Source organism: Setaria viridis, chromosome 9 (assembly GCF_005286985.2).
Source record: "Setaria viridis chromosome 9, Setaria_viridis_v4.0, whole genome shotgun sequence".
NCBI classification, from domain to species: domain Eukaryota; kingdom Viridiplantae; phylum Streptophyta; class Magnoliopsida; order Poales; family Poaceae; genus Setaria; species Setaria viridis.
The window spans coordinates 11015851-11039198 of record NC_048271.2 but is presented as its reverse complement, the minus strand read 5'-3'; the positions used below and the strand labels follow the sequence as shown (position 1 = coordinate 11039198).

Sequence of the window (23348 nt, the reverse complement as noted above, 5' to 3'; positions counted from 1 at the left end):
CCCATCTCGTGTTTGGATGAGAGGGATGGGTTTATTCCAGTCTTTTGTTTGATTGAAGGGGTTGAGAGGGATATGATGGATGCCATTTTAACACTGTTAGCATCGGGTCTCACCTGTCAGCTGCGGGCTCCATCTGTCATCCTCCTCTTTTCCTTTTACTCCTCCTCTGCCCGCTCCCTCCCTCCGCTGGCGACGCCCGCTGCCTCCTCCTCGCCCCGGCACCGGCCTCCTCCTCCCCCCATCTCCACGCCGCCCAGTGCTAGGCCGTCTCCTCCCCCGTCTCCGTGCCGCCCAGTGCTAGGATGCCTCCTCCCCGCCCAGTGCCAGCCGCCTCCTTCCCGCCTCCACACCGGCCCTGCCTCCTCCACGCCCCCGCGCCGGCAGCCACCGCCTCGCCGCCCCCGCGCTAGGCCGCCTCCTCCCGCACACGCACGGACGGACGCACACGCCGTCGATGCGGGTCGAGTGCATCCGCTCGTTTTGGGTGGATGCATTCGACCCGCATCTCGGCCGAATATTCCCCGAATATTCCCCTATTGGGTCTGACCCAACCCTCATCCCTCTCCAACCAAATGCGGGTCCATAGGGGTCGAAGGGGGTCGAACCTGTTCCAACCCCCTCCAACTTCCAAACCAAACACACCTTTAGAGAAAAGGAAAGTTGGCGGGATTCAGCCAGGAAAAAGATGGGTCACTTTGGTTTTGTAACAGGTGAGGGACTTTCAAACATCCATCACCACTCCTCCCTCTTAGTCATCCCTTCTCCAACGATGAAAATGCACAGCCCATGAACAAACTCTGCCAATTTCTTCAAGTCATCATAGGCAAGGGCAATAAATCTCCTCAAAGTTAAGGAACAAAACCTTATCGGACACATTGACACGACGTACATGATCCGACTCGCCGCTTGCAAAGTCATCACCCGTGATGCGCTCGGGCAGCATGGAGTAAGCTAGGCAGGTGGGTGGTGTTCGGGATTGTGTTGGCGGAGTGGGTGGTGTTCGGGGTTTGGACGACGAGTGCATGGCTCGGTTCAGCGTCGCCAAGGCTAGGGCCTTGAGCCATGTGGTGCCAGACTTAGGCCCTATTTGTTTGGGCTTTCCAGCAGCTTTCCACCCTAAGAAGCCGAAAGCTCAAACAAACGGCTAGCTTCTGGGCTGAGCTTTTCGAAAGCCAAAAGCCCACAGAAGCTATGATCACATGGAAAGCCCAGAAGCAGTGAAATGTGAGCTTTCCGCAGCTTTCTACGTCAAGGTCGCGAAAATTACCTACCTGCCATCGTTTATGTTGCGAACTGGTCATTTTTCTTTCCTCACTCGTCCCGCGCCGCCCCGCCTCGTCACCATCCTGCCCCATCCCGCCGTCCTGCCCCACCTCGTCGCCGTCCCGCTCCGCCCCGCCTCGTCGCCATCCCGTCCCACCCTGTCGCGCCGCCCCGCCTCTTCGCCGACCCACCCCGCCCCACCTCATCGCCGTCCCGCCCTACCCCGTCATGCCGCCCCACCTCATCGCCAACCCACCCCGCCCTGCCTCGTCGCCATCCCACCCCACCCCGTCGTGCCGCCCCGCCCCGCCTCCGACGATGCCGCCAACCACCACCGCCGCAAGCGCTCCCACCGCCACCTGCAGCAGCCCCCACCGACACACGCCTCCTCGTACGTGTAACACCTTGAGTTTTAAATTTAGGATTAGAAAACTTCATTAGTGCATAATGAGCATCATGTCATTGCGTCAGTTTAAAACTCCATCAAATTGACATTTATTGTTCAAATGCAACTTTGTAAAGAAACTTCATTTTTACAATATAACTATGGCTCCTTTTATTTTAATTGAATACTAGATGCAAAATGATGAACTTACAAAATTTTCTATAATTTTTGGGTGATGTTTGCTAGTGATAAAAATTCAGTGAAGTTTCAATTTTATCTGCTTTACTTTCCAAATTCTGAGCAATACTTTTTAGATTTATAGTTGGTTCAAGTTCCCTTGGATTCTTTGTGTTTTTATCTTTCCAATGGAAATTTTTGGACAATTTTTGGCTAGCTACACCTTGATCTTTTGAAGGGGGCAATTTTATTCCAAAAGAAATAGCCCGGGCCCACCCGTCATCTTCTTCTCCTTCCTCCCATACCGTAGCTCTGCCACAAATGGCAGGGGTGATCCCCCACCCCCACCATGTCACTGCCTGTCTCCACTACTGGCCTCTCGGTCAACACACGTGCATTCAAGCCCTGTGCGCGCCGTACGCCGCCGTCCCATCACCGACCGCTCCCCCGCGCCATGCCAATGATGCCACGGCACGGCTCGCTTGTGCTCACTACTGCCGCGCCTCGTCGCTCCTGCTCGTGCCTGGTCACCACTACTGCACCTGAGCCTCCACTGCTCACCAGGGCGATTAACGACAGCGCCTTAGCCTTATCTCCCCCCTCCTAAGCTGCCGGCCTTCCTCTCCCTCTCGCTCTCACTTCCACCCACGGCCAAAAACCGAGCAAACAGAGCTGCACACACCTTCGCCGTCCGCCAGCCCAATCCTCCGCATCCCCTCCACCTGAACCAAATCACCGCCACCAGGACCTCCGCCACCTCTTAGGCTTCACCCCCCCTCCCACCTCTTGTCCGCCACCATGGTCCACAACATCGGGAATTGAAGCTTCTAGTGCTGCCATTGCTGCCACCCACCCGAGCTTAATTCCACCGTCGAACTCCACTTCCCAGCCTCCTCTACTCCCACAAACCACCAAAACCGAACCTCGGTGAGCCCCTGACCATGAAGCTCTCACTGATTCGACTCCTTAGGGTAGTGGCCGTGCTCATTCACGAGCTTACCACTGGTCGTTCACTGCTGCCCATCAAAGTAGACCTAGGGTTCAGGTTTTGAGGCAATAACTAGGGGAGCGGGTGTGCCTTGACGTAGGGAGGCTCGCGGGCTAGTTACCAGGGAGGGGTGCCGCCGTCGATGCGCCGCAGCTGCCAGCCGGGCTTTGTCCCGAGGTGGAAGAAGGCCGAGGGTCGAGTTGCGAGAGAATAGAAAGTTCAGGGGGTTAGGAGTTAAAGTTCTAGGTTTAAGTGTGAGGTGGGAATTTGTCGAGGGGCTTAAGTGCAAGAGTCAGGGCTAGTTCGTAAAAGGAAGGACGGATCTGTTGGGAGAAGTTGTTTTGAAGGGTTTTCTTGCAAAAGTGTTTTTCCTTTTTCAGGTTTAATTTTAGTTGAAATGGCTAAAACTTTGGAAATCCGTAAAAAACATAGGAAAATGATAAAAATACGAAATACATTTTGTTAGCTTCCTGAGGCTCATATATACCTAGGAAAAATACTTGTTCATGAGAAGTCTATCTTTCTGTTACTGATTAAAATGCATGTCGCTTAATCTCCTTATTATGGAATAAATAGTTCTTGTGCTCATAAAATCTTGTTAAATTCTTAGTAGTATAGATTAGTGATAAAAACTATTCTGAGAGTTTTTTAGCACCAAATCACTGACATAACTCCAGTTATAATTTATTCTTGATAATCTACCATGTCACCATGTTTGATTTTTAGTAATTTCTATGTTAATCCAATCATGCTCAAAGTTTTACAGCAAACTTTAGGTGTGGTGCGAAAGCTTCTGTAAATGTTTTATGTTCATATAACATAGAATGCTTCTTGAATAATTATTCTTGCAATAAACTAGTTTAAGTTAGTAAAAATACTTGCTGCTGGAATTCTAGGCTAATGAATTATTTTTATACTCTTTATCAGTAGCGTGTTCATCCTTGAAAAATTTGCTAACAGAATCTTTATGGTTGCTTGTATGTGTCATTTATTTGGCCTCTAGTATATGTTATTGCTATAGTTCACTCACAGGCATGTTTTACCTAGATCTGTTGCCATCATGACATGCTAAGTCACTTATTTAGGACCTGGTATTCATGCCATGATGCAACCAAAGTTACTGAAATATTATTGGCTTAGTTTGATAAGAGTATGTCTCGCATGAAAACTCTAGTGTTTCCTTGTATAGATAATGATATACTTGTATGCTCTTCTTTAACCTTTAAATGTTCTATGATTGAGTTGCTGCACTCTCTAAACTTGACTTCATGCATGTGTCATCACCTTTTAATCAACTCATACATATACATTTTCATGTAGATAACCCGCTAGTCGACGGACTGTATGAATTGATCGCTGTGCCTGAGAGTGAGCAGTGTGAAGCCTCTCCTATTGAAACATCCCAAGACCTGAACCAAAGTTCAAAAGAGCGCAAGGCTAATTGGAAACGCAAGCCCCGGAGCATAACCCCAAATTTTAAAACTATGCAATTATCTTAAATACATGTTTACTTTTACGCATTAAGTTCCTAGAAGTTGAATGAAACCTTAGTTGCATGATCCCTAGGATCCCCCAGGTTCAAAATACTAGTATTTGTAGGTCGATAGAAGTGCCATGCTTAATTAAGAACAGTAGAAGTCAAGTGATTGCCTATCGCTCGCGAGACATAGGGCCTTTCAATATTTATGGCAAGTTATTTGAGAATGAATCACCGATGAAAGAAAAGTTAGAGGCTAGGCGGAGATAGAAATGAAGTTGAAGTTAATATTTTGGTTGTGCTTCACCTGTGTCGATTAAGGTCCCTTCGTTGTGGCCCTGCGATCGAGTTTGAATTGTACTATACACATACTGGAAGTAAGAGATAGTTGAAACTGGTAAAACCTAGTACCTTAGGGCGCGATTGTAGATTGAGTTGGTCCTGTTTCCTATTCGTGTGCTAGTCAGTAACTCACGACAGGCCTAGGGAGGTACCAGTGGGAATTAGCACTCGAGGATCGCAGGAGTTCTCAACCGCCATCGTTCTCTAAGGGGATTGTTTGCCATATGCGGCTCGACGGGGCATGCATATGTCGTGTGTATGGGTTTACCTTGCAAGGTTATAAATTGAATCGATTCACCGCCGCTTTCGGTTAAGAGAACCTTGATCACCGCGTCACATCGTAGTAAGAAGTGGAATGAAAGTAAATATGAAATGATGATGTTGTTGTTATCTAATCAATTATTTTTTTCCAGACTGAAAAGTTTTGAAAATGTTGCTCACTTAGAATGGTTAGCTCAAGTTTAATTGGATGCTAAAACTTGAAAGTAAGGATCCACTCTTAGTTGCTTTCTGGCAAAACAAACCCCTCAGCCAAAAGCCTTCCATACTAGAAGTCGGCTAAGTATATGCCATAGTCGGGTAAGTCTTGCTGAGTATTACTATACTCAGCCTTGCTTTGTTGTTTATTTTCAGGTATTAGTGAAGAAATGATGGTCAACCTTGGGATGGCCGTCCTTTACATGAAGGGTGGTTGGTTGAGTGGTCTCCAATCTCGCCTTGAGGTGGTCTCGTGTTGGATGACATGTGGTGGGCTACTCATGTCGTCATGTATCTATATTCGCGCTTTATTGTTTAAACTTCCGCTGTATTTTATTTTGAGAACTCTGGCTTGTAATCTTTCATGAATTTGAACTCAGTTTATAAATTAATTTTGAGCTCTATGTTTGTAAACTGAAATACCATGTTGTATCATCTGTGCTCACCTTCGTGTGAGACTTGTTGCATGTTGTTTCGATCGATATATTCAGTGGTTGAATCGGGCTTGACCCGATGGACTGTTGGATTACACCGTTTTAAGTGTGATGATCATATTGACTATTAAGATGATGGTTACTACACTTAAGCCGATTTAATTTGGACGGTTCCGCCACAGTACGATGTCTGGATCTCCGAGCCCACCTCCATCGAGGAGCGCCGCCACCTCCGGACAACATCGAGGAGCCCACCTCTCGGACGACATCCACTTAGGGTAGGCCTCGCCTCCGCCTGCCGCCGAGGAGGCCAGATCCGGCGGGCTCGGGAAGCCGCTGCAGGGGAGCTCCAAGGTTGAAGAAAAGACTGACATGTGAACCCCACAGAGAAGACATTCCATTTCATCATTTTAAAAGCTAGGTTGCCAAACGGTTTTAGCTTTTCCAAAGCCAGCTTTCGAAAAACCATCCTTCTAGGATGCAAAAGTCAAAAGCCAATTTTATAGAAAGCTTGGAAAGCTAAATCTTAGGGGATCGGAGCTACCAACAAACATGTCGCTGGACCTATGCTCAAAGTCTCAAAGCCAGAATGGATGTCCGGGATGTTCCTCGAATCGAATCAGGGTGTTCTTCTCTTTTCGTTTTGTGTTTTTCTCCTTTTCTTCTTCTCATTTTTCGTTTTTTTCCTCCAGCTCCCGTGAAATGACCCTCCTGGCTTATTTTCATCCGTATTGAAAACTTTCAATATATTTTAGTGCAATTTCTAACATTTAAGGGTTCAAAATGCATATTTATGTGGTATTAATACTTAGCGCAATATTTATCATAGAGGAGGGCTAAATGTATATGGGCGAATAAATTTTTGTAGGTGCTATTATTTTAAGAATTCTTATAGTCTATGATGCGAAATAGGCATTGCCTCAGGATATTGGCCCATTTGGTCCGCTTTGAATTTGGTCGCCCTATAAAGAGATCGGTAGCTTAGGGTTTTCCTTTCCCTCTCCTGCATCACCTGCTGCCACCATCACCTCTTAATTTTGTCGATACAACTCATCTCGTCAGCCTTCACCTCCATTGCCAAGCTTGCTAGCCTTGAGGTAGCGGCGATGGAAATAGAGATCATGATGGGCTGCCGGGTAGAGGAGCCTGCATCAGTTGAGGTGTGCCACTGGTATTACAAGCTAGAGCTTTAGTAGGAGCCAGGGAGGATTGGATCTGGCGACGATATCCATGGTGGAAGATGAGGTAACGCACCATCAATCTCCCAACTCGGTTCGTGGGTGTGTATCATGGAGGAGTTTGTTGTACAGGAAGAACACAGATTTCTCATGGTGCAGAATTGCCAACACAGAGTGTGTTAAAGGGCTACCCTAAGTGGATGTTGTCCGAGAGGGGTTGTTTGCATTTTCTTTGCCAGCCATTGCTGTCGTGGAAGAAGAATGTAATGGCGCATGAAGATAGACTTTTGGACTTGTAGGGTGCGTGAGAGGTGTACACCCTATTTATAATATGTGTGTTAAGTGTTTTTTATCGATATCCAAAAAAAAATGTTTTTTATTGGTAGTTATTTTCCCATTTTATAAGATGAAATTGCACAAGTTGTTTTTCTTATATTTTTGACGTTTTGTATGTAACCATATTATATAAAAATACACCTTTATTAACTGTTGGCATGCATGTGCTTGGAGAGGGGAGATTCGGGGGATCACACGGTTCCCGATTTCCAGTGGATGTGGATTCTGTGCTCGTGCTTCTTTCCCATTCACATCCGGCTGTGCTTCCCGTCTGGAACTTTCTAGATTGTCCCGACATGGGTGCGCTGTTTTTGGCTTTGTGATTTCTTCTTTCTTTCGAGCGTGTTCGACGCCTTCGGTACAGTACTAGGATTGCTTTGCTCTCTTCTCTCAAGTATCTGACTCGGCGCAGGCCCGACGAAATCTCCTCATCTGGTGATCCGGCCGACGGGGCGGGGCCCGGCTTCCCCGATGCGGGAAAAAGTCTTTTTTTTTAGGGCAAAAATGCGGAAACAAGTCTCTAGAACCAGAATCTCTCCCCCTACCCTACTCGGACACGGTCGTCCGAAGCCGAATCCAACGGCGCGCGCGTCTCCTCCCCTCCTCTCTCTCTCTCTCTCTCTCTCTCTCTCTCTCTCCACCGCCTTCCTTTTGACCACCCCGCCGTGCCGCCGCCTTCTACAATTCCTCATCGTCCGTGGAGCCACCCCTTCGCAAATGCGCGAGCCCCCGGTTGCCCGACGCCCCGCCGGTCTCCTGGAGGTTCCGCGGTCGGGATCGGTCGTCTGAGCTGCTGAGGGCGCGGAGGCGTTTAGTGCTTCTTGGGAGCCGGGAGGTGGTGGGGGCAGCTGGAAGGAAACATGGTACGTATGCAGTGTATATACTCGATTTATCCTCTCTTTGTTCTCTTGTGATTTCCTGCCTCCCTCGATTCTGGACGATGTGGCCGGACCAAAAAAGATAGTTTTTTTTCCTTGTCGACTGATTGAAGGGGGAATGGCCTTGGCCTGGAATCTGGATGTTCCTGTTGCGCGACGAGTTTAGGACATAACTGTTGTCAGGCGCAGGTATCAATCAGGGTGGAAGGGCCATTGAAATGTTAAATCTCAAATGGTATCCATTGCCCTCATCGCGCAACAGGATGCTTTTTTGGTGGGGGATTGGTGTTGTATAAGAGCGCATTATTGTGGTGCAATGTTGGAACCGAGCCTAGGACAGTCGGTAGGAGGTGTGGGCGGAGGCGGACACCACCACCCAGGTGGAGAGGATCCTCTACAGTTTGGTCCCCCTGCGGTTGAGTGAGTCACTTGCACGTGGATCCGGCTCCACACGTCAGTGACTCAATTGCAGAGGCACGAACTGCAAGCGAGCCCCTCAGGTTCCTGGCCTGGACTCGAATTTGGGTGCATGTTTGATTCCCCTTTTGTTTCCAAAATGCCACCTATTTCCTCTTAGGTTGGTCGATCTTTTTGTGATTGTGGTGTAATGCAAGTTTTTCTTTTTGGTTCTGTTACTCGGGTATTCCATAATTCCCTCCAAAGTTGCCTTTGGGTCACCACGCGAGTACTTTTCCAATTGTTCACTTCTGTGTGATCATGGTCCATCTGTCTCAATACCTTTCATTGCACATCAGTGGTGCGGGACCAGGGTTTGAAATTTTAGCAAAATTCCAGCATTGATTCGCGAAATCTGTTATTTCTGGAGGTCAATGGAAAAGTGTGGTTTTCGTTCAAAAATCCTGCTATTACTGAATTTTATGGCAATTATATTGATTTATGGGCAGCATTGGCAACTTAAGTGCAGTTATGTGGATCAGATGTAAGAAAGGAAAAAAGACGTCTTAAGTGGAAACAGAAGAGATGGATATATAAAGAGAAACATGTTATGCTCGTGCATGGCTAAATAATGTTTGATCGTTCGATTAGTGTTTGTAGGCAGTCTTTTGAATAATCTATTGATGTAACACCCAGATACTTTATCAGCAAAAATTGGAATATCTTTAAAGCAGTTTGATGATCATATTATGACTTGTATAAATTCATAACAGCAATCCTTTTGGCATTTATGCAGGACATTCTGTGTGAAGTATGCGGAGATATTGGTTTTAGGCATCTTCTGCTATGTTGCGGAGACTGCAAGCATTCTGCTATACACCAGTATGTTCTCTTTTACATTTTACCCATATCATGCTTTATTTTATTAAATTCGATTTTATGTGGCGCATGTTAACGGGCATAGCCAACAAGAATTTGTTCCTTGTGGGAATCTATGATAAATCGTGCTATTATAAAGGGATAGGTCTGATTTTTAATACAGTGTTTTCCCTCATTATTTTTCCCCTCTTGGATTTGAAAGTCGAGTAGACAGAATATATGTATTTATTCCTATCCTCACATTCCATTGATTTATAATTAGAAATGGATATTTGCAAATCAGATATTACCTGAGATAGAATAATCAAGTACCTTCTGTAGTGTAATTATGTTGTTACAGCTTATTTAGTTATGATTGGCCTTTTCTTATTATGATTTGTCATTGTGTAGATACTGTTTGGAGAAAGTTGTCTTTGATGCTTCATTAATAGAGTGGTTCTGTTACGAATGCCTACAAAGGCGTGGTGAAGTTACTTGTATCAGATCTCTAGAGAAGGTGCCAAGTGAAAGGCCGTCAAGTAATGCTCATTTTGGTTCTATAGTACATCAGCCAATTACCAAGAGAGTGGAGTCAGCAAGAGATGCAGTGCCATGGAGAAATAGAAAACGTAAATCATTTGTGTCCAAATATGCATCTCACAACAAAATTTATTCGCCACGAAAGAAGCATGCTAAAAATAAGTCAAACATGCCATATTCACCAAATGATGGTTGTGAGGAAGTGTTTTCCTGTTCTGGCATAAAAAATATCCCAAGTGTTCAAGACAGAAGTGCAGATTCCATTGATACTTCAAGCATTTCTCAACATGATATCACAGAACCATCAGAAAGCAGTGAAAGATTCACTGAGTATCAGAAGGGTAGCTCCTATCCTCGCGGGAAAAATTTAAAGATGGCTGCAGCATCCTCATCATCTGAGGAGTCAGGTTATAACATTACTCAAGTTACTTGCATATTTGCCTCCAGTATATCCCTTATTGTTAAACACTGTTGTGACATTTTGCCCAGGAGAAGACATTCCCTCAGAAAATGTATCTTTGGCATCGGATGATCTTCAATCACCCTTAGGGGCTGATTATGTTTTATCATATAGAACTTATCTATCTAAAGCACAAAAGGTGAGAGTAATGACGCTTATCCAGGAAATTCAACCTGAATTCACTGTTTATATTGCAACCATGCGGAAGACCAGTGTTCAATCTCCGGGTCCTTATCTGGTAACTCACTTCTCTCAATATTAACTTTTTGTTGATAGCTGTTCCAATGTTACATGAGAAATTTAGCTACGATCTTCAGGATGTGGTGAGCCGTAACTTCATGCTCTGTTTTTATCAGGGAATTACCAAGGAATACGCATTGGCACATTGCCCAGATAGAAGCACAACTGTCACACTTGAGATGCCTGGTAAGAACAAGAAGTGGCATCCCAAATTCTACAAAAGAGACGAAAGTAGAAAGAACTTTCTTATGGGGCAGTGGTTAGACTTTGTCCGTGACAATCATGTGCAGGAGGGAGATATTGTCCTCCTCTTACCTACAAAGGGTGGGAATAGATCTATTTTTACGGTCTATCTACTGCATGAAACAGCAACTCATTCTAGTATGGCTTCAGAAGTCCATATTGAGGAACCAACAACAGGTAGTGTAGCAAAAAAAATAGTATCCTTTTAGATTATTTTACTTATGGCCTAAAATTCTCTGCAGGAGAACATGCTTCCCAGGAAAGTGGTACGCTTGAAATTCCTCATGAATCTTTGGAGAGCGAAGACTCTGATAGTCTATTTCTGCCCCCATACTTTGTACCATGCAAGAACCTTCTATCTAAATCCCAAAAGAGGATTGTTGAAGAGCGAGTGAGAGCTATCCGATCTGAAGTTCCCCTTTGTGTAGCAGTAATGAAAAACAACAATGTCGGTGTCGCTCAGCGTTGGATGCTAGTAAGTTCAGTTCTTTCTTTTTTTGTCTTGAATTGTTGTTTTTATTCTAAGGTTGCAGTTCCTGTCATCTTAACCTTGTTTTGTTATAGTTGGCATCTTTCCCCCCATTTGAGCGCTAACCTATTCACTCGCCTTCATATCAGCAAACGATTGCTGTAAATCATAAACATGCAATATTTTCCCCACCAATATAAAACTTAGAAGCTGTCTGGGTTAATCTCAAAGTTATTGAACCTTGCAATGTGTTGCTAATTATCTATTCACAATGCATCAGGAATTAGGTTCACGATATGCTTCAGTGTATCTTCCAACTAAAGGACAAACCTTGATTCTCCAGTGTGGGGGGAAGACATGGGAGGCCAAAATGATGTTTCATAATGGTAGGAGGTGGTTTATTAATGGAGGTTGGCCCAATTTTGCTCGTGGCAATGGCCTGCGTGTCGGCGATATCTGTCTATTCGAACTGAAGAAGGAGGAGAAGCTGCTTACTATGGCGGTCCATATCATTCGCAAGGAGCTGTTTTAGTTCGCCGCAGATGAAAAAGATGAAAAATGTGCCCTGTTCTTTCTGTTTGTACTCTGGGCCTTAGTTTGCTTGTTTTTGTGCTCTGAAGTTAATGCATGTTTTAGGCTGATCTCCGCAAGGAGTTAGAAACGAAACTGTAACATCTGTTGCTAGTTATCTGTAAACATCATTAGAAATCCGTTGTGTAAGGAACGCCGAATAGTCGCGTTGCTTGTGCTTAAGTTCACTTAGCAGACAGTTGCATTTGCTTTGTATTTTATAAAAACTAGGATCGTGCCCATTGCTACGGGCTACAAATTATTTATATTGCAATAAACGGTGCATCTAACAAAACAATAATAGTGCGAGAATGAGTACAATTATTTAAAAAGTATTTATTAGACTAACGTAGTTTCTGAATTAAGAGCATAGTTTCTGAATTAAATCAAGCTAGGTATGTCACTGTATTCCAAGGAGTGATGCATGTCTATGCATAAGCGATCGATACGACGATCATTGTCAATTCCAGTGCCCTCAATCTTAAGGCCTCAACGTATTTCCTGAGCAAGAACATATGTTGATTACCTATCATCGCAATGCAGGATTTTGGTGTCAGGCTTCATCGGGATTAGTTTATTTTGTCATGATGGTTCATCAGTTGTGTACAAACATCCTTTCAATACTTATGCTCACAAGCAGACGTCTTGTACTAATCAGATTCTAGGTATAGTGGAAACTAAAAAAATAATAGTATAGTAATTCTCTTCCGTCATGATATCTCCAACCTTAGCAAGGTACCTTCAAACTTTACAGTAGTAGAACCTGTAGTATTTTGCTTTTCAGTATACTGTTCGAGTTTCTTTTCACTGCAAAGTGACAGTAATATGGCTTTGCATGTACCACTATTTTCCATTTAAAAGGAAACATCTAAGGATAATACATTTCAAATAGCAAGTTACAAGTGCAAGCACTAAGCAGTAGTTTCTATCTTCCAAAATTTTACCCTCCGAGCTTTCAGATAACTAACTCTTGGCGGTTAAAATTTACACTAAACAGGTTGAAACAAGCATGTGAAAATTAGAATATAAAGAGAGTAGTAGTTAGGAGCCCTACAGCCTTGGCCTTCGTGATGGAGTCTGGCATATCACTGCCATGGCAGGTGTTTTTATGCGTCAATTACAAAGTAGTCTGAACAATATTTGAATGCCAAAAGATTGATGTGCGGCAGAGTAAAATCAAACTTGTCCCGTGCGAATGTCGTCAGTTCTTTTTTTTTCTTCTAATTAGCATGACGCCCTGACCGTAGCAAGCAAGATTCATTTTCTGATTCGGTTATTCGGTTTGCACGGATGCAGTGCTGCTATTTGATTTTTATTTGGTTCACAATTTTATCAGTAGAGTCTGGGAGCAGAGCACTGCACCTAAAGCGTAGAGCCGTAGAAGAATCACAAGTACCTCCACACAATCACGCGCAACCAGCTCCATGTCCAAGCATCCGCTGCCTGGCACAAAGTGACCAGCATAGCTTGAGTTAGTAAAAAATCTCCTGATAGCTTCAACCATAAACATGACACACAAATAGCAATTCTTTAGTCATACATAGCTAAATATGAAGACCAGGTATCTTTCTACCATTTTCAGTTGCAAAATTAGAAAACACATGACATCTATCAGTGTGCAACCATCATGGTTGTACTTATCACAGGGGCACGCTCATAAAACTACAGGTTTCAGAAATCTTTACGAAATGCACAAGCAAATTGTAACTGTCATAAGAAATCTGGCATTGAAGAAGCTACTTCACATGTGCTCCCGCAAGTGGCTGAACCTTGATAGAGGAAAAAAAAAGGACCCAACATTTTTTAAAGCAATGCAATCTTGCAATTTTTTATAAACAGAGCAAAAATATAGAACAAACAAAATGCGAAAAAAAATCTCCCTCAAGGCAGTCCTAGCTTTAGGGAAAAACTATACACCTGGAAAGGAAGATGAACCAATCCAATCACGATGGCAATACGATGGCGTCAAGCCTACCTGCCTGACCCCACACACCTGATGCATATATCAATCATCAATGTAAGCAATCAAGTGCATATATTAGCTGGGAACCTAATCAGTCATGTAGGTAAATTGTTTCTAGCCAATTGGACAGCATCCAGGTTGCTAGCTTCTCGGGCTGAGACGGTGAGGGGGAGCTATAGCATAGCAGTACAGGTTTCTTCAGAGCTCGCTGCTTTTGTTTCTTGCTACCAGCTCGCCGGATTCAAATTCCTTGTTCCTCCCTTCCGCCGCCGCAGCCGTCGGTGACCGGGCTCGTTGAGGAAGACGCGCGCTGGCCATCTCAAACGGTAGGCCAAGTTTTGGAATTGCAATAAACAAAGCAATCTCAAGCGAAACATAATAGGTTTCCTAAATCCACAAGCAGTGCATTACAGAGTTGATCGTACTAATTGGTTTCTTAACTCCTTGCAGAGCTTAGCCTGTTAGCCACAAGCCATGGTTTAATTTCAGAGTACAGACCGAGACCAATAAATATACCAACAGTACCAGCAGAAAGAACAGGGGATGCCATTTTCTTCTACCACAAACTAAAGCTGCTCACTGAAAATGATGTGGACCGTCATGGTAAGCTTGCTCTCATTCTTCTCCAGTTCGAACAGACAGACATCACCGACACGCAGACCGTTGTCACAAACGAATTGGAACCAACCTTCACAGAGGAACCACCTGCTGCCACTACGAACCACCATCTGGGTTCTCCATGACTTCCCCATGTAACGGAGGATCATACTCTGCCTTCTGTCTGGAAGATTTGCAGCGGCATACCGTGCACTTATTTCCTGATGTTTTACAGAAAATGAAGTTAGATGCACATCTCGGTGACTGGGCAACTAATTCTCGGTGATTTAGTGGAAAACAATTCTGCTGATATGAAAACAGATGTGTAGTTTACATTGAGACTGTTCAGTTCAACAAACTGCAGGATAAGATGAGTAGATGGCAAGAACCATAACCTAAAGGACTATAAATAATAATTCAAAAAAAAAACTTACTAGCTCGTAGCGAATGCTGACACTGCACTTGTTCATGATTGCTACACAAATGGGAACTTCACATTGGATAGCTCGCACTTTCTCTTCAACTATCTTCTTTTGGGATTCAGATAAGCAGCTTCTGACTGATATAATGTAGGGAGGCTCAAAAGATCCCCCAGGGTCCTTGTTCTCTAGATATTTGTTTGAAATTCCATGCATGCCACCTTCTGAGGAAACATATTCTTCTGCAAATCGTTTTAGGCTATAAGAAAGTATTAATAAAAAAAACTCTGAATATTATTTTCAATCTTTTTCTATGATACTAATACATACCATCAGTTGTTTCCTCCTTAATATGGACCACTGAGGCCATCTTTGGACTTGATATACCATGGCATGAGCTAACACTTTGAAAACTAGTTCTGACCCTGGAATGAGGTGCTGTTGTGCGAAGCAGATGGACCGTAAATGCGAATTTTCTCACACCCTTTGTCGGTAAAAGGAGGCAAATATCTCCCAATTGCACATGATTGTCTCGTACAAAGTCTAACCATTGACCTCTAAGCATGTGCAACCTTATATCTTTGCTTCTATAGAATTTGGGATGCCACTTCTTGCTCTTGCCTGGCCTCTGAAGTGTAATATTCGTGGTTTCATGTGGAAAATGTGCAGAAGCGTATTCCTTGGGAAGAGCCTGTTTAAAGATGGAACATGATGTGATTCTGTCAACAAACAATCACACTAGTAGTACTAAACAAGATTGTTTCAATCGTAAGGCAAAGGGGAAAAGTCAACAACTATCAAGAAGAGGTAAAGTATTAAGAGCAGTAAGCAGTGAACTCACCAGAAAAGCACTTGGACCTTTGACATGGCTCTTTCGCATGATTGCTACAAAAGCAGTAACCTTAGGTTGAATTTCCCGGATAAGTGCAACTACTCTCTCCTCTTGTGCTTCAGATAAATAACTTCTACTGCATAAAACATAATCATCCCCTGGGGATGTCTGAAGATCATCCGACTCATAAGATTCGCTTTCAGATGGAATGTCTCCTGTACAAAATTACAAAGAGAACTACAAGAATTATGTAAAAAATTCGAGGCATAAATGCAAATAACTTAATTAACAGTATAACCTGACTCCTTAGATGACGAGGATGTTGCAGTCACCTTTGCAGTTTTCCTACGATGATAGGAACTACCCTTCTGACACCTGGTGAATCTTTCGCTTTCTGATGATTCTGTGGTCTCATCATGAGAGCTGCTTGAAATATCAACAGAATCCACACTTCTTTCTTTAAAACTCGGTATGTTAACTATGCCAGTACAGGGAAACACTTTCTCACAACCATCAGAATCGAGGATCAAAACCTCAAAACAGGATTGCTCAGTGTGTCGGAACAGCAAGAAATCATTCTCTTCTATGCCATTGGCGTCAACAAATGCCTCCCATCCATGTCGGAGAACTACCTTATTAAAGCGCTCTGCAACTTCAACGTCATACAGACTACCATCGGGAGATTCTAACTTGATGGTTCCTGACAGCTTTCTTGCAAAATGCTTCAGAAATCTGTTTGGCACAATCTGTAGTAACAAGGGCAAGAATTATTGCTTTAAGCAGAGTGATTCCTGCAATGGTGTCTTTGAGATGTATACATGATGCAAGACTTATTTTCTCTAGTAAGGAAATGTATTAATAATTGGAGATTGCTTACATGTTTAGTATTTAATACTAGCAAGTTTTTGGTTGAATTATCGTTGTATGTTACCCTGTGTTTTGGTTGAATTTGTAATAAGGAGTGACTATGTGCATCCTTGGTTGACAGTGGCTGGGACAATGCTAATCCTTCATCTGAAAAACTATTAAGTTTAATACCAGAATAACATATGGTCTTGTCATGTACGAAATTCACAGTAGTAGAGATTATGGAACAGAGAAGTCAATAACATCAACTTAGAAAATAATATGAATGAATTAGTTTTTTTGTTGAAACAAACTGGGAGCATATGGCTCGATTTCATGAACATTCTGAAATCGGCACAAAAATCAGCAAGCTATCTACTATTCTGATTTGACGGGTGCCATTAAGTGTCAGACATGGGAGGTCTGTAAGGCTGACCAAATTTTGAAGAGCATAGCAAGCATGGGATTGATGCAAATAACATTAACTTTGTTCAGCATTTATCAATGGTGCGTGCAAGAAGGGCAAGAAAATGAAACAAATTAATTTCCATCAAGCGAGAAACAAGCTGCCTAATATCTGCAGTGCTCCTGTTGTAAGGATTGGAGATGTTTTTTTTTACGGTCAACGGAAGGGGAGAGGATCCCCCACCTGAAATTGCATTGATTGTTGGCCCAAACACGGCCCGTAGGATGTTTAGTGTTTGTTACAGCTCCTTTTTGGAGTACTAATGCAGCCAATCAACAATACCAGACTGAATGGAAAAGAAAAGATGCGCGGATACACAAGCAAGATAATTGAACTTGTGAAGGCTTACCATGCTATGTTTTGAACTGGTGGTCATACGCCTAAGGAAATAATTCATCTTTTGATCCTTTCCGTCCAAATGGTCCATGTATCTCTTGCAACAATCGCAAGATTTCTTCGTTCGGGAACCACTTCTAGTTCTAGCCATGTCACCTGGAATTTGAAGCTCATATTGGACTGATATTCCATAAGAGTACAGAACCTTCCAGCAAAAATTTGAAATCTTAACACACTAAAAGTTACATAATAAAATTTGTTTTGCCTCGAGGCCATTGCGTTAGTTACTGCAATGCCGCATATGTTTTGTTCAACATAGCAAATGTGTGCACTTCTCCAAGACGCTGCAATCTACTCTCACCCATAACCACCACGTAAGTAATCACTAAACAACTGAAGAAAATTGAACCTGTTTTCTTAGCTCTGTTACTTTCATGATGGGTATCAGAGAGATCAGGGACGACCTTACCTTTGCAACCGAAGCTCCAACGGATAATGGCGACGCGGAGGAGAAACCTCTATATAATGTATTGGGAGATGAGGAATCTCTTTACCAAACAAGGCAACGAACAGATACAGAGAGGTATCCACATCTCGATGTTCTGAAAAAGAACTCCATGAAAGACAGTTCAGAAGACAGCTTCTGGCAGGCAGTATTTCAGAACGAAGCCTACAAACACGAGAGAAGATGCCAACAGGGAATCTGCACGAGTTGCCACGATTTTGTCTCCTAGGAACTAGCAATTCCAAGATTCACAAGTTTACTGTGGCCCAGCAGGTGAAAAAGCTTGAAATGAAACGTTGATATTGCGAACTGTGGATCGCCGCTTCAGAGTTGAAGCATTTCAACTTCCAGGAAGTGTATTTGATGCCCGATGAACTAAAATAGTAAAATCCCACCCAGCAAATAACTAGTGGCGATTATGAGGGACAAGCCACAAGTGGGAGGAAATGAAAGGTCAGAAAATGTGAAAGAGAGATGAAATGGGAGCACGGGGAGGAAGGAAAGAGAGAGGGGCCGGATAGAATTGATTGTTGGCCCACCCGAGGAAACGAAGGGTTGGGAGGCATCATGGGCTGGGACTGTCCTAATACGAAGCCAGACACGACCATCAGGTCATCAGGCCTGACATTAGCCACTAGGCAGTGCCTTCTGAATCCCAAATCTGTCGTCTATTGGATAAGCACTCATATTTGTATTGGAGATTCTTTTCTTTCCATTTCTGGAAAAGTACGTTGTTAATCATCCCTGTTGCACTTTAGTCAAATTCTCGGCCATTGTAAAAGCAGTAGGATTAAAAGGAGAAATTTTGATATTTCTAGAAAAGCAGTTCAAGGCGCTGCCATTTGTTAATCAAAGAAGCCCGTCCTGTCCTTAGTCCTTACTGAGGCGAGTAGCGAGGGAGGAGAAAAAAAATCTAGAAAAATAAGCTCCGGTGAAGCACAGCAAGACATCGCCCAATCAGCTCCCAAGAGATCAAATGACAACTCCCTGATGTTAAGGAGTTAGGAAACCAATTAGGGTCTGTTTACGACTGCTCCGAAAAAAACAGCTCTACTGCACCAACTCTACCTTTTTATAGCTCCACTCCACCAACTCCAGGAAAATAGGAAGTTACATACCTGTTTGGCTACCGGATGCAAATCCAGCTCCAAGAATTGTAGGAACCAGTGGGAATAGTCACTCTTATCTTAGATGGTTTTTTTCCCACGCTGCTACAGTACCCGACGCTACAGGAACTAGTGGCAATGAAAATAATATATATATATATATATATATATATATATATATATATGTATATATATATATATCTCACGGTCACCGTATATATCATTAGCTGAAGGTTGTACTGTCACCGTATCATTCCATCACGGTCCACGGACTAGTACAAGCATGGCTTAAACAAGTAATATCAACCAACATTTGACCAAAATTTGCATCATATTCTATTTACTCCGTGAGCTCTAGTACTCGCAAGAATAGAATCTGACAAGAGAATCGGACAAGAACATATTCTATTTCCATCCACTTCACGGCGGACATGTTCTTGGTCCGCAACGCAGACAACAGTGCCGCGTCCACGATGCTTCCAGCATTGTTCCAATAAAAATTTAATATACCTAATATGGGGTACCAAATGAAATTACAAAATCAACCACACCAACATTAACTAGTTCCAAGCAAGAGAAAGGACGGTGGTCAACTTATCACGAAATACATCCATAGTTGGAGCATTGGCATTCGAAATTGACCAGTCGGACACCAAGGGAGAAACTGCATATTTGTTATATCTTTCCGGGATAGTAGGTACGTAATTAGGATCATGATCAAACTGATCAAAGTCAATGTCTTCACCTTCATATTCACAGATATAATTGTGAAGGACCACAGTAGCCACAACAATCATCTTTTGCTTGTACATGGGATATGGTGGCATCTTGTAGAGAATTTGCCACTTCAATTTTAATAGTCCAAATGATCGCTCAATAACATTGCGAATAGATAAGTGAACACGATTGAAATTTTTCGCAGGAGTCTTTGGTTCCGTACCCCTATGCCATTCGGGTAAATGATACCTTTCACCCTTGTAAGGAGCTAGATACCCAGAGTGATTAGGATAACCCACATCAACGTCGGTCCAGTCCATCATATCTCCCTGACCATGATATTCACATGTATTTTCAACTATTGGAACACTAGCAATTTTTCAAATATCACAACACTCATGACACATTCATATATGCATAGCAAATCTATCAACATAGATGGACATACATTAAGGACAATTCACATACCTCCTCTTCTTCATTCTTCTTTGCTGCCTTGGAGGGCTTCTTGCTCTGTCCGTGACCCCAGCCTCTTCCTGGCCGCTTCTTCCCATGGCCATGGCTGACACTTGCATTTTCAGCACCAAGAACGGCCTCTTCAAGGCCACGGCCGCACTCGGCCAGGTCTTCGGCCATGGCCTCTTCGAGGTTAGGCCAGGAGCTGGCTGCTGCCGGCCTGGGCACAGCCGCCCCCGGCGAGCCCTCCGTCCAGGGCCTCTTCGAGGTTAGGCTCAGTGCCGGCCAAGCCACAGCCGCCCCAGCCACGCCGACTAGGGTGTGCTCTAGGCCCAAATCAGCGCCGGCCAGGGGTGGATGTCGTCGGCTAGGCCGCGCCCGCCCATGGGCATGGGCGCCAGCAGGTGGAATGGAGATCGGCCAGAGGAAGGGGAGATGGCGGTGCCAGCGGAGGCAGAGGCGTCGCGAGGTCTCGCGAGGGAGGGCTTTTTTTTCTCGAAGCGGTATGTGTAACTAGTAGCATTGGTGAGTAATTTTCATCCAACTCTAAGAGAAGGTATGAAACTAATTTTTTGGGAGCACCTTTGAGGAGCTCCAGAAAAATCTTGGAGTTGCCCCCCAGATCCACCTTTTTTCTGAAGTTGGTATAGTTGGAGCTGGAGGTGTTTGGCAAGATGATTTTGGAGCGGAGATACAAAACCTGGAGCGGAGCACGCCCGAACAGCCACGATCGGAGCTCTTTCGTAAACGTTTCCGATCATATTTTTGAAACACCAATCGCGGTCAATAATCGCGATCCGATCCAGGGGTCCATTTGTAAAAATCAAGATGATATATTTCATACAGCCCTTGGTTTGGATCGCGATTATTAACCACGATTCAAATTAGAGGTTATTTTATAAATATCGGATCAAATATTTTCATAAAACTCCCGTTTTGGATCGCGATCAACAATTAGGGGTCCGTTTGTAAAATCCCGAACATGTATATTTGCACAAAGAACCCTCCCTGGTTTAGACGGCTCCGTCTCCGGCCCCGGCGGCGGCCGCGCCGCCACCGTCCGCCCATGTTCCATTCCCTCCGGAAGTGCAAAGCCCCGTCCTTAGCTCAGGACCTGCTTTACCATAAGATCTTCACTTCTCTTCTCTGCTGCGGCATTGAAGCCACGGGCCACGGCCAAGCGCCCGCTGCGGCTGTCGGTGCGGATCCAGCTGGCGGGGCTCACGGCGGCCATCGTCGCCGTGGAGAGCAGCGACGGCACGGTCAACCGCGGCCTCTACAGCGTCACCGACCGCTTCCTGAGCGTGCGCCCGAACCCATGTCCTGACAAATCTGGGGTCCGCTCCTACGACATCACCATCGACGCCTCCACAATGAAGCTATCGGCAATGAAGAGGATGTTGTGGACCGTTGCGACGAAGCATGCTATCGCTTCTGCACCAAGCACGTTGACACTGCCACCACCACCACCACCACCACCACCGTTGTTTCTTCAGCAAGCGCATAAAAGGGAATTTCACGTTGAAGCCACTTGTTCTTGGTGTTTGCATATCTCTTTCTCTTTTGACAAAATGGCAAAAAATAGTTTAAATAATTGGATATCATATCCACGTAAGTGTAACATGTGCCACCTTTCCTTGTTTGTATCTCTATGTTCAGACGCTCTCAAAAGTGTCTATCTCGAGTTATGTACTACCCCCTCTATTTCAAATTGTAGGTCGTTTTAGCTTTTTTAGTTCATAGATATAGTGTATGTCTAAGTGCATAATAATATCTATAAACCTAGAAAAATCAAAACGACCTACAATTTGAAATGGAGGGAGTAGTAACTTTGGGTAATAAATCAGTGTTGTTGTGTGTTGCTACCAATCTCTACTACTTTCCTCCATCAAACAAAGAGTGTGATCGTAAGTGTACCATGTGCTCAACAGTCAGCTCTTTCTTTTCCTTGGGCAGTACCTCCTAACAAGATTGATCTGTTTGGATCTTGGTCCATGATGGCCTTTTTATTGATTTTGACGATTGGATCTCTCTATGAATGGAAAAGGGGTGCTTCGGATCGGGAGTAACCACTAGTGAAAGGGCTAAGGGGGGAAGGACATAGGAAAGAGGAATGCCTATAAAAATCAATTGATTCGTCATGGTAGAGAAGAAAAACGGCGCACGGACCATACTCGAGCTTCGGATCAATGTTCCCAGAAGCAAGGAGTAGGCCTGCGTGTTTCGACGAGAACACCGAAAAAACCTAATTCAGCTCTACGTAAGATAGCAAAAGTACGGTTGAGCAATCGACATGATATATTTGCTCACATTCCAGGCGAAGGTCATAATTCGCAGGAACATTCTATAGTCTTAGTCAGAGGAGGTAGAGTGAAAGATTCGCCAGGTGTGAAATCCCATCGTATTCGAGGAGTCAAGGATTTGCTGGGAATTCCGGATCGTAGAAAGGGAAGATCTAAATATGGTGCAGAAAGACCAAAATCGAAATGAATGGAAGATGCCTCTGGAACTTTTTGGTTCTTTTGTTCGGGAGACAACCATTGTAGATTCCAGCCGAGAAGATTTCAGGGATTGTGACAGCTACAATGATCCATTTGTTGACTTTCTACCCTCGGTAAAAACATGCTGATTTGTGAATAGTTAGGGCACAATCACAATTGCACTTTAAAATAGGGGTAAGAATACCAAAAAATCTTAGTCTTACTAGTAACTGCAATAATTTTGTTCGTTTCAAAATTCTAATGATCGTTGCCAGATACTATAGTATAAGAGAAATTATCAAATTTACTTTTGAAGGTACATTTTGGGGTCAAAGGAATACTACAAAATAAGTCAAAAGTACGGCACTGGAAATGAGGCATGCATTCATTCCAAGGCTCAAAATCAGCACCATTTCTACCGTGGACTGTGGTCACAAGTTCCAGCTTTTGGGGTTAACTTTGACTTGAATTGTGACTGTTGGGGAAGGACTTCTTGCCCATATATAAATAAGAGCTTCCGATTACCTTTGGTTCACGGGGTTTTGGCCACTGAGCTTGAGCCCCTTGCAGCGCCGCAGCAGTAACTTTCTTCTCCCAGGTCCCCTGTTCTGTTTTCCATTTAGCCATATGCTTTTTCTTCATCTGCATCTATACACGAAACCTCTTGTATCAGTTTTACTTCGATTTTTTCCCCCTGCATATGGTATGCTAAACAGCATATTTTAGTACTCCGGTGTTGAGAAAATATATGTGCTATGTTGCATGTAATGTAACCATGTACAGCGCGTTCATTTATTGAATCTGCATTTGATGACAGAGGGTTCAAATTTCAGGTTTACATGGCTGGGCGAGGTTGCCGGAGGGACAAGTCCTGTCACTGTTATAAATTATAGATGTGTAGATCATCCGGATGG

At 43.9% G+C, this 23348-nt stretch overlaps 3 protein-coding genes across 3 annotated transcripts; 2 read left to right on the top strand and 1 right to left on the bottom strand.

Moving 5' to 3' along the window:
- The first annotated feature begins 7590 nt into the window (after nucleotides 1-7590).
- Nucleotides 7591-11916, top strand: LOC117839573 (B3 domain-containing protein Os03g0619800). Its single transcript, XM_034719940.2, has 7 exons — nucleotides 7591-7920; nucleotides 9128-9213; nucleotides 9601-10136; nucleotides 10219-10427; nucleotides 10546-10849; nucleotides 10915-11147; nucleotides 11422-11916. Exons 1-7 carry the CDS (start codon nucleotides 7918-7920, stop codon nucleotides 11671-11673), a joined length of 1623 nt encoding a protein of 540 aa, XP_034575831.1. The 5' UTR covers nucleotides 7591-7917; the 3' UTR covers nucleotides 11674-11916.
- Nucleotides 11917-14038: 2122 nt separating this feature from the next.
- LOC117839572 (B3 domain-containing protein Os03g0619600) lies at nucleotides 14039-18244 on the bottom strand. Its single transcript, XM_034719938.2, has 7 exons — nucleotides 17640-18244; nucleotides 17184-17326; nucleotides 15821-16268; nucleotides 15532-15737; nucleotides 15021-15381; nucleotides 14706-14932; nucleotides 14039-14492 (listed from the first exon to the last, which is right to left on the bottom strand). Exons 2-7 carry the CDS (start codon nucleotides 17319-17321, stop codon nucleotides 14241-14243), a joined length of 1632 nt encoding a protein of 543 aa, XP_034575829.1. The 5' UTR covers nucleotides 17322-17326; nucleotides 17640-18244; the 3' UTR covers nucleotides 14039-14240.
- A 1888-nt stretch (nucleotides 18245-20132) lies between these two features.
- Nucleotides 20133-22463, top strand: LOC140221081 (small ribosomal subunit protein uS12m-like). The gene is made up of 3 exons (XM_072290408.1): nucleotides 20133-20222; nucleotides 21118-21339; nucleotides 22052-22463. Exons 1-3 carry the CDS (start codon nucleotides 20133-20135, stop codon nucleotides 22442-22444), a joined length of 705 nt encoding a protein of 234 aa, XP_072146509.1. The 3' UTR covers nucleotides 22445-22463.
- The last annotated feature ends 885 nt before the right edge of the window (nucleotides 22464-23348 follow it).

Bases quoted from the DNA above. Each gene is read 5' to 3' on its own strand.
- LOC117839573 (XM_034719940.2), top strand. The intron at 10,137-10,218 runs GTTATAACATTA...CATTTTGCCCAG, and splicing joins CTCATCATCTGAGGAGTCAG to GAGAAGACATTCCCTCAGAA. The intron at 10,428-10,545 runs GTAACTCACTTC...TGTTTTTATCAG, and splicing joins AATCTCCGGGTCCTTATCTG to GGAATTACCAAGGAATACGC.
- LOC117839572 (XM_034719938.2), bottom strand. From the start codon at position 17,321: ATGGCTAGAACTAGAAGTGGTTCCCGAACGAAGAAATCTTGCGATTGT. The intron at 15,738-15,820 runs GTTATACTGTTA...AATTTTGTACAG, and splicing joins CTCGTCATCTAAGGAGTCAG to GAGACATTCCATCTGAAAGC. The intron at 15,382-15,531 runs GTGAGTTCACTG...ATCTTTAAACAG, and splicing joins AAGGTCCAAGTGCTTTTCTG to GCTCTTCCCAAGGAATACGC.
- LOC140221081 (XM_072290408.1), top strand. From the start codon at position 20,133: ATGGCCTCTTCGAGGTTAGGCCAGGAGCTGGCTGCTGCCGGCCTGGGC. The intron at 20,223-21,117 runs GTTAGGCTCAGT...GCGGCATTGAAG, and splicing joins CCGTCCAGGGCCTCTTCGAG to CCACGGGCCACGGCCAAGCG. The intron at 21,340-22,051 runs GCAATGAAGAGG...TAAGGGGGGAAG, and splicing joins CCTCCACAATGAAGCTATCG to GACATAGGAAAGAGGAATGC.